At 45.6% G+C, this 16,557-nt stretch overlaps 1 protein-coding gene across 3 annotated transcripts; it reads left to right on the forward strand.

The window, feature by feature from the left end:
- The first annotated feature begins 4,290 nt into the window (after window positions 1–4,290).
- On the forward strand, window positions 4,291–16,502 carry AKAP19 (A-kinase anchoring protein 19). 3 transcript variants are annotated; one of them, XR_012633948.1, is made up of 4 exons: window positions 4,291–5,373; window positions 9,523–9,600; window positions 10,209–10,285; window positions 13,881–14,043. XR_012633948.1 is itself a non-coding variant. In XM_074910622.1 (4 exons), exon 4 carries the CDS (start codon window positions 14,045–14,047, stop codon window positions 14,306–14,308), a length of 264 nt encoding a protein of 87 aa, XP_074766723.1. In that variant the 5' UTR covers window positions 4,366–4,973; window positions 9,523–9,600; window positions 10,209–10,285; window positions 13,881–14,044; the 3' UTR covers window positions 14,309–16,502. The 3 variants fall into 3 exon arrangements, 2 of the variants coding, with proteins under 2 accessions (XP_074766721.1, XP_074766723.1); XM_074910622.1 differs by having other exon boundaries at window positions 4,366–4,973; window positions 13,881–16,502; XM_074910620.1 differs by lacking the exon at window positions 10,209–10,285 and having other exon boundaries at window positions 4,312–4,973.
- The last annotated feature ends 55 nt before the right edge of the window (window positions 16,503–16,557 follow it).

The following is a 16,557-nucleotide window of genomic DNA, read 5'->3' on the forward strand; positions in this document are numbered from 1 at the left end:
TAAAAGGCCTATAAAGCTGGTTGTTGCAGTGAAGTAGACGTTTGCATTATGGGTTTGATTCTGAAACCCTACCAAAGTGCCTTATTGCAAGGCAGTCAGAGGGCGTGGGGTAAAACTAAGGCTTCTGGATTATTAGGAGATTTCAGCCAATGAGAAAACTTGGGGGGGTTTTAGCTCTTCAGATTCCATATTGATTTCTTTTCAGACTGCGTAACGTTTTCCAACCCACACAGTTAGTGGATTTCTGCACATATAAATAGATTTTGTAAAGTCACCACGTGACTGTGGGCATGTTGGGGGGTAGCCACTGGGGCAGAGAAGCTTCCCTTCTTTAACTCTTCAACTGGATTAGAAATATGTGCCTCAATAAAGTCCTCCATAATACAGGTGTATGGATGTATGTTTTTAAACAAAAAATTAAGGTTCAGCCAGCAATCAATGACTAGAAACTGAGTTGGCAGTTGGATTTGGACAGATGCAGTACTCCTTGGAGTTTCATAGCCCTTCTTGAATGTCACATCTCATGTCAATGAAATCTTAAATTCACTTAAGCACTACTTGGGAAAAGGATTTCTTTTTTTTTTTTTTCTCTGCTTTCTGAAGGAGAGGCAGGGAGAATCTGACCTAGCGTTTGTCAGTGTGCAGCACCAACAGACTGGCCATCTGGGCAGCACCTAGTCAAAACCAGAGCACAGGCTACTTTTTTGCCCACCCAGTCAACGAAAAAGCACCAAGTCAGAAGATTTGGAAGCAAGCTGTAAATTGGGCACGGATGAAATATGAGGGAGCTGAGATATTGCCAAGCAGAAGAGGATATGAGTAGTACAGAAATGATTGTAGGATATTGTGGGTTTAGGGGACACAGAGGAGAAAATGAAGGCTTGGAGGGGGAAGGGTTTGCAGTCATGGTGAAGCCGTGATGGGTAGCAGGTGGAAGGATGAGGACAGGAACTGTGAAATGGTATCAGAGGGAGGGAGAAAACAGATTTCATTTATTCTGTTACCCTTGGACAAACTCGTTAAATGTTTGCCATCTGCTACAGAGGTTGGTAAGTGACAAATTTTACACCAGAAGTAGTAGGTTAGGAATTTCTTACTGAAGTTGCTCTGAAACTTCAGCATAGCTATCATCTAGTCTGGCAGCTGGTTACCGTTCCAGCAATGCCAACACTAGCATGGTTCAGTAACTTCCATGGCTCAGTTTGCACCACCTTCCTCCCATTGCAAATGTATTTATGATGCATGCACCTTATTATTGGAAAGTGCTTGTATAACTCTGGGGACATCCAAGCAGTTGTCCCCTGCCAGGGTGAACACATGCACACAGAGCAGGGCATGCCAAGCATTTAGAGGGTTCAGACTATATTATAGGAAGATCTAGCAAACTCTAATAAGTGAATAACTAATAAAAATAGTTAATGAAATAAATATCACATTTTATGACAACAGAAAGGTCAAATTTCATTCAAAACATTTCTTCTGGAGGGAGAGTGCCTTCCTTACCCCTATAGGAAAGTGCTTTCAGCCACTCAAATTGGGGAGAGGGGTGCAAGAGGCAGCACAATCTGGGAAACTGAGTCCCGGGAAAGGCTTTGGTGCCTGTGTCTCCTCAAACCAGTCTGTGCACAGCATGGGCTCCAGCACCCCAGCAGGGGGGAGGGGACCCTGGGGACCCTGCAGCCCAGCTCTCTGGGCAACTGCTGTGCCTATGAGGCCCCTGTGCCTGGGACTGGCGTACCTCAGACTTGCGCATTGTGGTTTTCAACATCACGGCACCCATGTCTGGCCTCAGCCTTTCATGCTGAAATGCTTCACAAGCTAAATATTTCATCGATTGCCTGGTCTGTGCCTGGTAGTAATCATTTCAAGTGGATGCTCCACATTTAAAAAGACTGACTGCTTTGCTTGAGCCAAACATAATAAGCTGTCTTGCATACTCCACAGCTAATAAAATATTAAACACGTTTTGGCACCCAGAAATAAACACCGGCTCAAAATTCTCATCGCACCTGCCTCCGTCTCCTTTAACTCCCTTTCCCCCCCTGCTTTACACTGAAGTGCTGCTGCCCAGACTAAACGGTTTGTTGTTGGGTTGTGACACAGGGAAGTAAGCGGTGCACAAGTGCCGTATGGTTATTATCCGTCGGGATGTAACGAAGTAATCAAATCGGGTGCTAGTGATGTACTTGCAGGCTGTGCCACGCAGAGGAAGACAGCCTGTGAAATGTCTGTCCCATGTCTCAAAGTTGCTCGGTGGGAACTGCACTCGCTTAAAAGCTGAAGTTAAAAGTGGAGCTTTGCATTAGAAACCAGGCTAGAATGAAAAAGAGCACAGTAGCCATAAACCGCTAGAAAAATATTCATAATCTAGTTATGAAAGTCTTATTAAAAAACCTGTTTGTTTACACTTTAAAAATCACTGTAGTAACAACACCATTGTGTTAATGCAAGATAACCACGCCTTTCCAGTACTCAGTCTTGTTTTAATTCTCAGGGCTATGATTTTATTGGATTAGCTCCTCCACCCACTCAAGGGCAAACTAAACCAGTCTGACCGAAATCTAGACAGTTCAGTGAGTACCGAGTCAAAGCTCCTTGAAATCAAAGGGTATAGTGCTGGCGGCTTTAATAGGCTTTGGGTCAAGCTCCTAAAGCCTGCTCCTGCAAACACTTACACACATGTGTTTAGCTCCCAAGGGGCTTATTCCTGGCTGGGGGGGACCTCGATGCTGAAAAATCGCACATGTGAGGAGCTGGAGCGGATGTAGGTACCTGAGGTTGCCTGCCCTGGGAGCTGCCGCTGCGGGGAGGCTGGCGGGGAGGGTCGAGCTTTGCCCCCGTTTTTACCCCAGCCTCAGAAACTCTCCTTTCAGTCTCTAAGGGCAACGTGGTTCCTGTTGAGAGACGGTGTAGGGAATGCAGTGTGTGCAAACCCCCGCGCACAGCCCTTGTCAGCTGATTGCTTCCTTTGAGCCCTAAAGGTAGTAAATAGTAAAACACTTTTATTTTTTTTAATTCACTGATGGACTGTTGACAAGTAATGAGCGTGATATTGCGTGCAGTTATCGAGTGGTCACAACAGCTGTAAGCAGTGATCCTTTCACAGAACAAACTGCTGGATCTTGTTGGTGGAGGTGTACAGAGGTGGCTGCCCGCTCGCTGCCCCCAGCTCTCCGGGCTAGCGAGGAGGGCTGGGGCGTTGCCAGTCACCAGCAGACAGCAGAGGCCAGAGCGATGGCTCTCCCGGCCCTGTGCAGCCCCTCCGGGACTTGATAATGGCACTGCAGCGGGCTAACTGTGACCAGCAGCTACATTTATAACAGCCGTTTTCTTGACTGATAGGACCAGTGGCTTTGATAACGTTGCAATAAATTCCTTGGCTGGCCGATGCCTAACTGGAAAGATGTTAGAAACCTACCTGACAATAAAACTGTCGCCTAAATGCGCAGGAAGGGTCAGGCCCGGGTCAGCACAGGCATTCGAAGCGGGGGGATGAGCGCAGGCAGCAGCCCTGCAGCACCCCGGCTTGTGGCCTGCTGCTGTAGGAGACACCAGGGCCCGGCGTGAGCCCCTTTTCTGGAAGCCCGGAGCCTGTTGCTGCCGGGGCCAGGAGACCACGGCAAGCCCCGGGGGCTGTTTGCCAGCCCCGGCCCGGCTTGAGCCCTGGCACAGACCCGTACCCAAGGTGTGCGCTTTGCCGCCGGGACTCCCCAGGGGCGGGAAGGCTTCACCCGAGCTGCCAGCTCACAGCCTCCCGTGAGGAGTATTTTTCAGTTTTAGCATCGATTTTAGAAAAATTAAAAACGTTATTCCAGTTTGCTCTGCTCCTTCATTCGGGAAGCTTTCCTTTGGGGTGGGGGCATTTGGTCTAATTACTATTTTCCTGTAGTATTCCTGATTTGATGCTGCCTGACAGGATAAAACAGGAGGTGCCTCACCCAGGCCTCACCCCTTGCCTTTCCCCCAGTTGCCTTCACTTTACTGGTCCCCAGTACTTCGTCATTCCCCACTCTGTGGCCCGTCAGTGTTTTATTTGATAATAAAACTGAGTTGAACGTGCGATTCAGCTTCAGAAAGCCGAGTCGACCACGCGATCCCGATCACCGAAAGCTTTTACATGGTAACTCCGTCCTTTAAAAATGCTTCCCCTCATTTCAGAGAAGGAGAGGAGAAGCCAATGAGAAGCGATTTTCCTGGGCGTGATTTTTTTTTTCTTTTTTCCTTTTTTATTTTCAATTTTAAATCGCAGGCCCCATCCCGGCGCGGAGGCACTGCGCTGCCACAGGGGAAGGGAAGGGAAGGGAAGTGGCGGGCGGGGGCTGCGCGGGGCGGGGCGGGGCGGCAGGTTGGGGCCGCGGCCGCGGCGCTGCTGAAGGGCACGGCGGGGGGCGGCGGTGCCTCCCCTCCCCTCCCCGCCCCGGCCCGGCCCGGCCCGCCCGGGAGCCCGCGGCCGCCCCGGCGGTGCCGCGGGGAGGGCGGAGAGCGCCCGGCGAGCGGAGCCGCGTGAGTGGCGGCGGGTGGGGGCCGGGGCCGGGGGCCCCTCCCCGGCCGTTACCTGTGGGAGCGCCGCGGGGCCGCGCCGGGTGGCCGCTGGCTCCGCCGCCGAGCAGGCCGGGTGGGGGCCCGGGAGGTGCCCGCGGGGGTCGGTGGCGGAGCGCCGGGGGGCGGAGGCAGGGCGTTGCCCGGCGGGAGCCCGCGGTGCCGGCTGCTGCCGGTGCGCTTGCGGGTGGCTTCCCGAGAAGTGGTGTCAGAATGGACTTTGATGGTGGTTCTGCTTCTTTGTCGTTTACGAGCAGGAACCTGGAGGACGCGGCGTTGGTGGGACGAGGGCCTGATCCCGCGGGCGCCTCGCCTGGGAGGAGGGAGCAGCCCTGGCCGGCCGCGGGAGTTCCTGCTCGACGGCCGGAGGCGTGCTGGTGGCATCCCGCGCACAACATGCTCTCGGCACTCAAACCACCCCCACCGGCGTGCTGGTATGTCCGACGGCTTTCTTGCCCGCGTCTCATCTTGCTTAGGTCCTACAAGGAGGAGCGGGGTAGCCTGGCGCTGTGTCGCGGAGGGACGGGCGGGCTGTGTCCCCCGGCAGCCATCACAGTCTGTGGTGACCCGCGGGGTGAGCAGTGGCCGTGGGCAGGACCGGCCTTCAGCATCCTAAGCTCATGCTGTGGAGGAGAGGAAGAAAGAGCTGGGCTTTGAGGTGGGGTTTTTCAGGACAGGCGGCGGTGACGCCTTACTCCTCCCACCATCTGACGGAGAGGGTGCTAGCAGCAGTCTCCTCAAAACTGAGGGAAACGGAGGTGCTGCTCCAGTTGGGCCCCCGTGGGATCGCCTGGGAAGAGGTCGTACTATGGAGAGCAGATGCAGAGCGGGAAGGTAAACGGGGTGGCTGCTTCTCTGTAAGCTGCGTGCCTGCTGCGGGGAAGACGTGAGACAACGGTCTTTGCTGGCCGAGGTGGTGTGAGGGCTGCTTGCCTGCCCCCGCTCTGCCACGAGTGCCTTTTCCAAGCTTCAGCGCAAACCCGTACAGGGAAGGTTACCTTGATCTGGCACGTTGTAAAATACAGATTTAGTAGTGTAGGATCAGCCACGGCAAAAATTATAAAACACTTAGAAGCATCTCATGCTTTCTCATACTTCAGGAAGTAGGAGTCCAAATTAGGTTTCTAAATATAATAATTAAAAAAAGAAGAACAATACAGGGGTTTCTACTATAGTCTTAACAAAGGAGTATTTTTAACCTTCAGGTACATACAAATTACTTTTCTTTTGAACATTATGTTCTGCTCAGAAAATTCTTACTTTAAAATCACTTTGGTTTGTACAAGTCGCACAGGGGGTTGTGCAGAGCCTCGCGATGCTGACGCCTCTCTGGGGCCAAGGTGTCTCCGTGGCTGGGTGCCGGAGGGAGAGCCAGCAGTGTCGCCGGGCTGTGCCGGGCATGACTGCCTTGCCTGGTTGCCAGCCGCTCCGCTTCTCAGGCACGAAGGCGACAGCTCCGTCAGAAGGAGAAGAAGCTGGCATGTTAGGAGTGATGAAATTCAGGAAAACAAATACTGAGGGAGAGTTGTGAGACAGAGTGATATTTTTAAGGCTTAGGTAGTTCTTCATTGCAATTCTGGGCAGCTTTCCTACAGCTGGAGCATCTGGTTGTTGACTCCTCCCTTTGTTCTCTTACTCCTCGGCTGATTTCTGCCAATTGTTAGTAATGTAGCTGTGATTTTAAAACGTGGAGCTGTGTTTTCCTGTGCATTCCTGTGCGAGACGTGGAAAAATGGGTCTTCTGTTGCATTCTTAATTCTGATTCCCAGTTTTACAATTGGCTTCTGTATAGGGAGATTAAAGGACAAAATGGGGTTGTATGCTGCTTCTCTTGTACTCTTCTCTGGTTGATCTTGGTCAGATCCTGCCCATCTCCTTCCTTCTGACTTTCATTTGCATTAATCCAGTAGTGCCTTTGCTTTGTGAGCACATCCCAAAGCAAACCAATGTACGTCATTCATACCTTATGATCAGCAGCTCCATATGTTCATAGTTGAATCTTGTGACAGATACTACAATAAAACGCGACCCTGTCAGACTGAGATACTGATGCACTGTTTTACCTGCTGCTGCTCATCAGTTCTTGCTGGCAGGATCCCCAGGCTGGGCAGCAGCCAGTGATAACAGCAGGAGGGGCTTTCTTACTTGTAAAGATTTGTGCATCCCTGTTTGTCATCTGCAGCAGTCTGCCTTTGGCTGGCACCTGTGGAAGACAGTACTATACCTTTATAAACAAGGCTAGTTCCTAAGCTTTGGTATAAGTAGCTTGATGTTTTAACGTGTTCTTGAAGGTGGGCTCTTAATAGGTAGGCTGACTCCACAACTGACTCATTAGGATGGGAATTTTGTGGTTTGTATAGGAAAATACCAGTTTCCATTCTCGTTCATTCAAAACAGTGTCACAGCATCATAATAAACCAAGAGGCTGCTTTGTTTGGACCCAGCCCCATGCTTTAGAGCAGTCTAACCTCGGTGTGGGACTTGGCCAGTGACGCCCTTTGGTGGTATGCTGTGCATTTTCCCCTGCTGTGGGGAAAATATTTGTGGGGGTCTTCTTCAGGCTGTAGATTTGCAGCTAATACATACCAGGAGTGGGCTGATAATTGCAAGAACTGTGGGCTTTGCTGAAAGATGTGTTGAACCCATCCTCTTTCCACAGAGGATGCAAGGTGAGGAAACAGTTATACATCTATGTTAAAAATTTATATCCATTTTTTATATTTTGTTTCTGTTCACTCAACAGTTTTGAGCATTATTTTGTATTTGGGTTCTTGGAGAGTTTCAGATCTCTTCTATAACCATTAGCTTTTCCTTTCTCTGAACCAAGGCATTCTTCTATAATTTCTGAGGTTGGGTTCCATAAATCTTGACTGAACTTCCTGCAGATGGCAGTTTCTGAGAAGCTCTGCATCTTGTTCCATGCCCTTTCTTCTGTGACCTTGTTCTGAGGCCTTGCTTGCTCAGGTCCACTCTTACTCATCTAGAAAATGGGATTTCATCAACAGGAGGCATCCTGCTCTTGTTTGTATGAGGGTAGGATGAGTTAATGTTCTCCCTTGTCCATGGTCCGGCAGAGAGTCTGTACTGGTAAATGTCTGCTTACTTGAACTCTGAGACATTGAGGAAAAGAACAACAGGCATTGAAAAATCAAGCAGAATTAATACATTGTACACACCTCTGTCCAAATTTGGAGAAAACAGTAGCATGTATGGTTGCTTGGACAAGCAGCTAAGTTAAAACGAGAGCAGAAGCTCCAAGAAGTTTTCAGCATCCTTTTCGCCTCTTGCTTTCAGGCTGCTCTCCGAGCTGCATGCAATTCTGGTAAATAAACCACCGTACTGGAGGGAGGAGGGAGGATTTCAGGACAGGCTGACTGCATACGGTTTTACTTTCATGAAATCAGACAGCTACCAAGCACATGGTGTTCTTTATTTTTAACAAGACTCTTTTTCCTGAATGAAAACAAACCTTGAGGCTGCTGAGGACTGTACCTACTCGTGTTGTTTTTTTCTGAACTATTGGTATTTTCACCTAAAGGTTCCTTGCTTCACCTTTGCTTGCTACATCAACTGTCGTCTCATTGAACAGCCTTTTAAAGAAAGATAGATTCTGAAAAGTGTGTTGTTTCCCCATTCAGTTACAAGCTGGCTTAGAAGCCTGCAAAAGTTTTACCAGTTCTGGCCACCGGGGGGAAAATAACTCAGGCCTTTGAAATTCCAGCGTGTACTCGGGAGACAGATAAGCAGGAGACTTTCACTTACGTGCTAATCCTGCACAGCAGTTGTCTGCGGTTCCTGCATCCAGCCCTTTCCAATCTGTAGCTCTTATCTTGTTGGCAGTAAGCGGCAGAAGGGGGAGAGGACGGCCCTGCGAGGAATGAGGGCTCCATTTTTACTCTTCGTTGCCCAAGCTGTTGCAGGGTATTTAGGTATTTCAGTGATTGCCTGAGGTAGCTGGATCTTGGGAATTGTGCTTATCTTTAACTCTAGCTTTTTTTAACTTCCTATGATTATAAGGTCTTTATAATAAATGTTACTACAGTGTGCCACCCCTGTAGGATTTGCAGACAACTGGATGTTAGAGGCAGAAGTTAAAACTGGTGGACTAGGCGGCTCTGAGAGCCCCTGCCTGGGGCTGCTCTGCACGGGGAGCCTGGAGGTGATGATGTGCACTAAGTGAATGATTCATCCCTCTGCCATTTATGTGCCGCTGCTCTGCTCAGAACTGCAGACTATCCGAAGGCACAGTATCACGTGTCCTCCTGAATGACATCCCACCTTGTTAGGGAGAGGGAAGGCAGACAGGGGATGTTCTAGGTTTCTGTTTCTCTCCATTATTACATGGAGGATGTAAATATTTAACGCCATTAGGTGCAGTTCAGAAGTCTGGGTGCCTAAATGCGGTTTGGTTTACCTCTGCTGGTACATCAGCTGGGTCACCTGCCTTGAGTTTGAATACCTTTGTTACAAAGAGTAGCGTTTATTGTGTTCCATGCTAACAACAGCACTGTCATTATCTGACTATTCTCCCTGTGTGCTTGGATGATAAAGGTCCAGGTCTCAGCAGAAGCTCTGAGAGGGAGAAGGGGAAACAGAAGCGAACTTTTAAGCGTAGGCAGAAGATGGGGCGCTCCAGATGCTGCTCTATTGCCCTTCCTGTATCGTTGCTGAAATCAGCCATAACTGGACTTGCTGTGGAAGGAGGTTGGCATCCCACATGTAGGACAGGAGGCACTCGCCCAAGCAGTGGCCCCGCTGTACGCCCAGGATTAGGTGCTGTATATAAATTGTTGCAGCCTGCCATTCAGTCTGATTTCCTAAGTGCTGTATCATCATTTCATCTTTGTCAAAGTCAAATACTGTGGGTGAACAGGCAAACAGACTTCTGCAAGGCCAGCACTACAGATTCATCTAACTTTGTGATGATGTGTAACTTTGACATCTTCATGAGGGCTCCGTTCTATTTACTGGTTGCCTTTGCAGAGTCCCTCCCAGTTGTGAAGCTGTCCGTGCTGTTCTGGGGACAAGTGGGACGACTTGTTCAAAGCAGACGTGGTTTTGGTAAGTAGCATACTGAGCTTCTCTTGCAGATACCAAGGGAAAAACTAAAAGCCTCCCTGGCTGGAGGAGGGTTGCAAGGAGTCATGTTTGAATCTCAGAGTTTGGGAAGTGAGGAGCTTGGCTTTGTCACAGCAGAGATCACCCGCTGTGTTCAATTGGGCAAAGCTGCGCTAAGCTGTTTTGAAAAGTATGACTTACTTTTAATCTGGTGACTCCTATAGCAGAAAGTGTTGTGGAAAGCAATTCATTGCAGTATAGCATTGAACTTTCAGGAGATGTTCTCAGAGGTCTTAGGGATGGAAACCATTTAAATGGTAGCAGGAACTTACTTGCCTGTGATAGCTAGAGATGTTGTGTAACAGCAAAACTCTTGCTCTTATGTCTGTTTTCATCATGTGAAGATGTATTCCAGAGAGGCAGGCGAAACTCTATTTTTGTATATATTTATCCTTTTGTAATTACCTCTTATTGATGATTTTAATACCTGTAAAAGTCTCATTTCTCCAAATAAAACTGCAGTTATGCTATTAATGGGTTTTTTCCCTGTATTTTATGTTGTATAATAGTGAATTACAGGCATCCTTTTACCATTGCTTTGTTTCCTTCAGTGGTTAGGAATGAACTTACCTTGGCAGGAAACACTTAGCCAGGCTGGCAAAGAGACTGCTTAGCCCTCTCATGCAAGGTGAGTTCAGCGATGTGGTACGACTCACTCAATGTTTTCTCTCTCACTGTATTACCACAGGGCACACGTATAGTAAATAATAGGTGAAACAACACCTGAACTTTGTCATTGGAAACTTCCAGTTCCAGGGATATGGAAAGGAATGGATTGTTTTCAGGACTCTTCTTAAAATAATACACAGTGTTTATAGTATTGAAGTTGAATGAAGTATTTAAAAGCATATTGACTATATGTCCATTGAAATTGAGCACAACTAGGAACCTTTATTTTTCAGATTAATTAACTCAACATTTCAGTTATTGTAAAATTGGTCTTTAAAAAGAGAAGTTAAGGTTTGTGATGGTGCTGCTTTAACTCGGGGCTGACAGTGTAACAGTGCAGATTGCAGCTCCCTAACCTCTGCCCCTAGCTAAGCACGACAGCTCGTCACGTGAGGAACTGCATCTGCAGAGGGTTTTTGGCCTGAGCCTCAAACCATCTATGCAGTGGTTTCCAAGACACAGCTGGCAACAGATTAGAGCCTGGACACTGAGAGAAACAAGACTCCTCTCAAACAATTTTGCCTTGTGCAGTTACTGAATGAAACATCGTGCTGAGAGTAAAATGAGCGGGGTTTTTTGTTGTTTTGTTTTTTGGTTGGTTTTTTTTTTTTTCCCCTCTCTGAGGGTGTGAACATTGTGAGGAAAGCTAGAGGTGTTAAAATCCCTGTCAGAATTTAACACTCTGGAGATGAGGTAGGTGGAAGGGATTTAAACAGCGCTTCACCATGTATGTGCAAGCAATGGTTGTCAGAAAAACAACAAAGCAGAGGATTGAGGGCAGCTTCATTTGCAATCATTTATGTGCCAGCAATTATTAACTCAAGTAGAGCGGGCAAACTATAAAACTTACTGCAGTGACTTTGAAAGTGCTGTGCTCTATAAATAATGAAACGAGCAACAGTCGAGAATTTAAACTAGGGTCAATAACTTTGCTTTTAAGCTCAACTAGTAATCAATTTGGAACAATTCAGTTGTTTTGCATGCCTTGCTACCTATAGGTTTTATAGCCCTTCCTTCCTCTGTGTAGGACAGTCACACAAACATTTGATTTAGCCCAAATGAAAAGGCAGAGGTAAGAAGGTGGGAACGGAAGTAAACCCTGCAGAGGAAGATGCTGACCAAGGGAATGTGTGTCTCTGCCTGCTTTAGGAGATGTTTGCCTTCCCTCTACTCATTTCCTCCTTCTTTTTGTTGGACACTCACTCATCTGCTGGTGTCCCCTAACAAAAGAGGAAAGGAAATCTCCATTGTAAGATGAAAACATCTTAAAACAGTGATAAAATACTAACTAAAGCCGGCTACCATTTAACAGGCCTCCTTTAAAAAATGCAAAAAAAGGATAACATATAAAAGGACAGGCCTCCAAACTTAAGATAAAAAATCTAAATCTGATTAGTCATTAAAGAAATTGTCAGGGATGAAATGCTGATGAAACACATATACCAAGTGTGGCATAGAGCATTTGTGTGTTTGGGGAATCTGAGGTTTAAATCTACAATATTTACAGTTCTGGCTAAGCTGAAAGAGGAGACCATATCTAACCTAAAACTTGTAGGTGTTACCAGTAGTGTAGTGAGAAAGGATTAGACAGCATACCTGCATATCTCCCCATGAAGCTGGTGTATTGCTTTGGCTGCATAAAGACTGCAGCCTTCAGGTACCAGCAATGCTGGGTTATAGATGCCACTGGTGATTCTTCGCCGTATTAGACAGTTCAAGCTACGTATTTGTCCAGAAGAGCAAGTTTATGTTTATTAATGGTAATTATTGAAATTAGACATGCACAAGATATTACTGTTAGAAAGTCCTGAATTATTCAGATGCCTGAATTGCTTTCATACATCTTGGCCTCTGGTCTGTGAGCATGTTCTGTAAGCGGTTTAAGTTTCATCAGTGTATGCAGTTGACAGACATGGGTATAAAGCTCATGTGTTTTTTATAAATCTCCATAGGGATAAATGTGGTTTCTTCTGCAGTGATGGGAATCCTTCCTTTTACTCGTTTAATAACAAGTTAGTTCCCCTCTGTGTTGGGTAAAACTGCAAATGATAGCAGCAGGGTTTATGTTACAGGCTTGTTAACTGTACTGCCTACTCTAAAATACACTGGCACGTGCTGCAACCTGTCATTATGCACAAAAGAAACTTAATGAATTTTGTTAAAGTGATTTACAAACATTTCCCTAAGGCACTGAACTGTTCTGATACAAAGCTAGAGGTATGAAAACATCTGTACGTACTTTTGTAGTTTCAGAAGCCTTTTAGGTCTGACTTGCTGCCAGGAACACCAACCACCACTTCTGAGTGCTGGCACTTTGGTCCTACAAACTGTTTTCTAAATAGGTAGCGATGTTTTTATGAACTAGCAGAAGGAGGAGGGAAGCTTGTCACCATGAACCTGGCTCTCCTGAGTCAGCTGCTAGACTGGGGAAGTCCCATCCTAACTGTGAAGCACCATTTGCCTGCAAATGGGCTTCATTTCCTCTGCAAGTATTTGCCTGGGATCAGTTTACTGGAATGGAGCCCCTATTTGTCCCAGTATATAAAGCAAATACATAAGGCTTAACATCTTTGCCATGATTATGTTTTCAAAGGCTATTTACAAAAAAATCTTTAACTTTGGCTGACCTTAGTACAGCGTCATCGGGTGAAGCTGTAGGGAACAGTTGGTTTCTGTGCAGCACAGTCTTTATTTTGGCTGGCAGTCTATTAACTCTGGTAAGTGGGTAAGCTCATGCCAAGCAAAGTCAGCCATATCATGAGGTTCTGCTTTGCCTGTATAGAGAAAATAGCAAGAGAAACAGCTCTGTAGGCTAATAAACAAAAAAACGTAGCAGAATTTGGGGCTGAGCAGTTCTGATTCTTGAGGAGTCTGACAAAAGGACCCTGTCAGGTGTTTAGTTCCTCACTCTCCCTTCTCTAGATGCAGAGTTGTCCCTGTCAGAACTGCCTTGAACACAGCAGTCTGCTGCTGCTTTCCCTACCCCCTCAAGGGAAAAAACGAAAAGCAACTCTTGTTTCTCGTGAATAGCTCCTCGTGACTGCATGCTCAAGCCTCCTTGAGCAACGGCAGAATGACACTGAGAATCAGTGTCACTCTTGCCCAAAGGGTGTACAACAGCCATGGTGCAAGGCTCTTGTTAGGTGGTGGTTGTGTGGTGCTTCTGTGGGGTGGTTTGGGGTTTTATTTTTATCTTCTTTAGCAGCAGCAGTCAGTGGCATTAAACAGTATTTGTTTACAGATTCAGGAAAAGAGCATTGCATTGTCAGTTTGGAAGAAACAGATTTTTTTTTTTTTTTTTTTTTCTAAGACCTTTATGTTCCTAGACGGCTTACATCACGTACTGGGAATTGCATTCAAAGGCAGCTTGAATTCAGGTCAAGCTTTGCCTATTTGTAGTAGATGGATGCTACCGATAAAAACATTTTACGCACGCCATGCAGAGAATTATTAAAGTTGCTTCTAACAGCGTCTGTACTGAATTTAGCTTTCCTTTGAGCTCACTAAGAGTGGGAAACTATTTATTGTGTTTATATGAAACACTATTTTGACAGATTTCTTCAGAAGTAAAGAAGCACAAAAGGAGACGCTCTGTTCTTTGAAAATAAGTGGAACCACTGGCAAGAAGCAGCGACACTGCATCAAACAAGGAAACCATTTCCAGGTTATCAAAACATGCTGTTGAACTGAATCTTGCAGCTGCGTTTTCGAATGTACCATGGGATGCATCAAATCCAAGGATGCCTTTCCCGGTTCAAATGCTATCCAGGATGAAAGGATCGGGGAAGGCAATGAAGGATGCACTGGGGAGAAGTCATCGCTGATAGCAGTGAAGGTGGATGAGAAAAGTCCATCAAGCACCATAGTGCTAGACTACGCACACCGTCTGTCCCGTGAGATTCTCGATCAGGCGGTGAAACAGTGGGCAGTGACTGAAAGCAAATATAGCGACATACCTTTTATTGAAAGTGATGTGCCCTGAGCCCTGACTGGCAAGGACTGTCTTCACAGTGAGTGTCCTGTCTGTTAAGCAGTTTGTATTTGGTACTAGTGCAAATAAAGTAAAATCAGTTGTGACTTAAGCATAATGCCACTATATGAATGTGTTTGCAAGGAGAGGCTGAAAAAAATTTGCCTTTTAATCTATATTGCTAAGAAACTAATTGGATTACAGTAGAATCTATTAATTGTGTCATTTGTTATCAGCCGTATGTCGAGTATATTCTGTCTTTGTGTTGAATGTGATCAGAAATTAGTGTTAAAAAAAAGGATGAGAAGAATGTGGCTGCCCTGCAACTATACAAGCACTGCCACAGAGACCCCAAAGATGCTTAACAAAGTGTGGATTATTTTATGTACTGCATAAAAAAATCTGTGGCCTGTTTGTAGGTGAAGAGAGGAACTCTCTATGCTTGGTAAATTTGTCTGTGTTTGGCTAAGTGAAACCAAGGTCTGCATGTAGCAAGGATAACCGCTGTCTAAATTTTACTTTGATTCTTTGACCTGACTAAGTCTGTAAACCACAGAATGATGGTGATGAGAAGCATTTTATAAAACCAAGCAGTATTCAGGGAACCATATGGATTATGATACTATTCAGCTTCCATTCTGACGTGAACCAATGAGAAACATTACAATATTTATAAACAGTGCATTATAATTAACAGATGCTCTGGCTTCACTAAATGCATGAAGGCTATTCTCTAAAAATCCTGCAGTAAGACAGTTTAATGACATCTGATCACTGTGTTCTGACCAAAGCTGTTCGGGTTTTTTAGTTTGGGGGTTTTTTTTGTGTTCGGGTGCTGGTTTTGGAGAGGTTTGTTTAATTTTTTTTTACTGTAACCCAGGTAGGTATGCAGAAACTACTGATGCTAACTAGTGGAACAAACTTCCAAAGGTGTAACGCTGTTTTAGGACTGTTTGTTTCATGGGAACTATGGCTGCATTACACTAAAACTTCATTCTAAAGTAACACCCTTGACGCCTTCCTTCAGCTTCTGTAGGCTCATCACTTACCCATTGGTAAAACCATGTATGGCGATGCAAACGTGAGAAACCTAAAGCCTGAGCAGTGCACTGAATTAGTGAAAAAGCCTTAGGCCCAGAGCTAAAGGGCTACGTTCTTTACCCACTTGTATCTAGCTTGCATCCACACACTGCACCCTGCTTCTCCAGGACTTGCAGCCTGACCTACTGTACTCATAACTAGCATTTGAGATACCAAGAAAGGGATAAATTAATCGTAGTCATATGAAAGCTGCAATGCTGGCACTTTCTATAAAGTGAATACCTTGTAAAAGCTTGGGGGTTTAGCACCTGTTTGTTCCTTTTTCTGTTATGGCCAGTTTAAAAGACACAGGTTTTTGCTTAGATCAAAGTGCTTTCTGTTTTATGTTTCCGTTTTATAGAAAAATGCTTTCCATACTGGCAAAAACTGTTACTACTTTTAAAAGGTACATGTAGCTCTAGGAAATTATATAAAACATGATTTTTCAAGTAATGGGAGGCAAGCAGAAAGAAGACCATGTAAATTGTTATTTTCATCTTATTCTCAGCCATAAGACAGTCTATGAATTGAGCTGTTATGCAGACTTTGTGACACAAACATAGTTATTTGAAATTCACCTGTATGGGGAAGTGGTTTTATCAAGTCAACAGTGAAAAGTTCTTTGTAACACAGCACAAGACACCCATAGTTCACAGTGACCAGACTAGACCCTGCTATTAAGACTGTTCTCAGGCTTTTGCTGAAAAAGGGAACAAAATCTGCTTATGTTGTAATGTCTTTTTGTTTGATGTAATGTAGTCTTCTTTGAAGCCATATGTAAAGTGGGACTAAGGTATTATGGCCCATTTGAAGTCTACTGCTAGCAGTGATGCTCCTTGAAGCTCTAAGGCGTGTAAAACATTAGATCATACCCTACATTTGCTCCATCTAAAAAAACTCCACGCCTTATACTAGGGTGAATTAAAAAGCAAAACCAAAACACTGATCAGATCAGTTTGGATATTCCTTAACCAGAGTATTTAAAATTATTCCTCTTATAATAATAGCTAAAATAAAGCTTTATTACAAAAAGGGCCAATGTTTCTGTAACATTTGTCTTGACTCCAGAATGTTAACACTGCTAAAGACAGTAATTAAAAGGGGGGGGATAAAAAAAAAAAAAAAAGCCCAAACTCCATAGACATTACTTGCCAGATAGGGGAATATGGACTCTTAAAGTG

This window comes from Athene noctua, chromosome 7, assembly GCF_965140245.1.
Source record: "Athene noctua chromosome 7, bAthNoc1.hap1.1, whole genome shotgun sequence".
NCBI classification, from domain to species: Eukaryota; Metazoa; Chordata; class Aves; order Strigiformes; family Strigidae; genus Athene; species Athene noctua.

Excerpts from the sequence above, each read along its gene's own strand:
- AKAP19 (XM_074910620.1), top strand. The coding sequence starts at position 4,763 with ATGGTGGTTCTGCTTCTTTGTCGTTTACGAGCAGGAACCTGGAGGACG. Across the intron at positions 4,974-9,522 it reads CCACCCCCACCGGCGTGCTG|AGTCCCTCCCAGTTGTGAAG; the intron begins GTATGTCCGACG and ends TTGCCTTTGCAG. Across the intron at positions 9,601-13,880 it reads TCAAAGCAGACGTGGTTTTG|ATTTCTTCAGAAGTAAAGAA; the intron begins GTAAGTAGCATA and ends CTATTTTGACAG.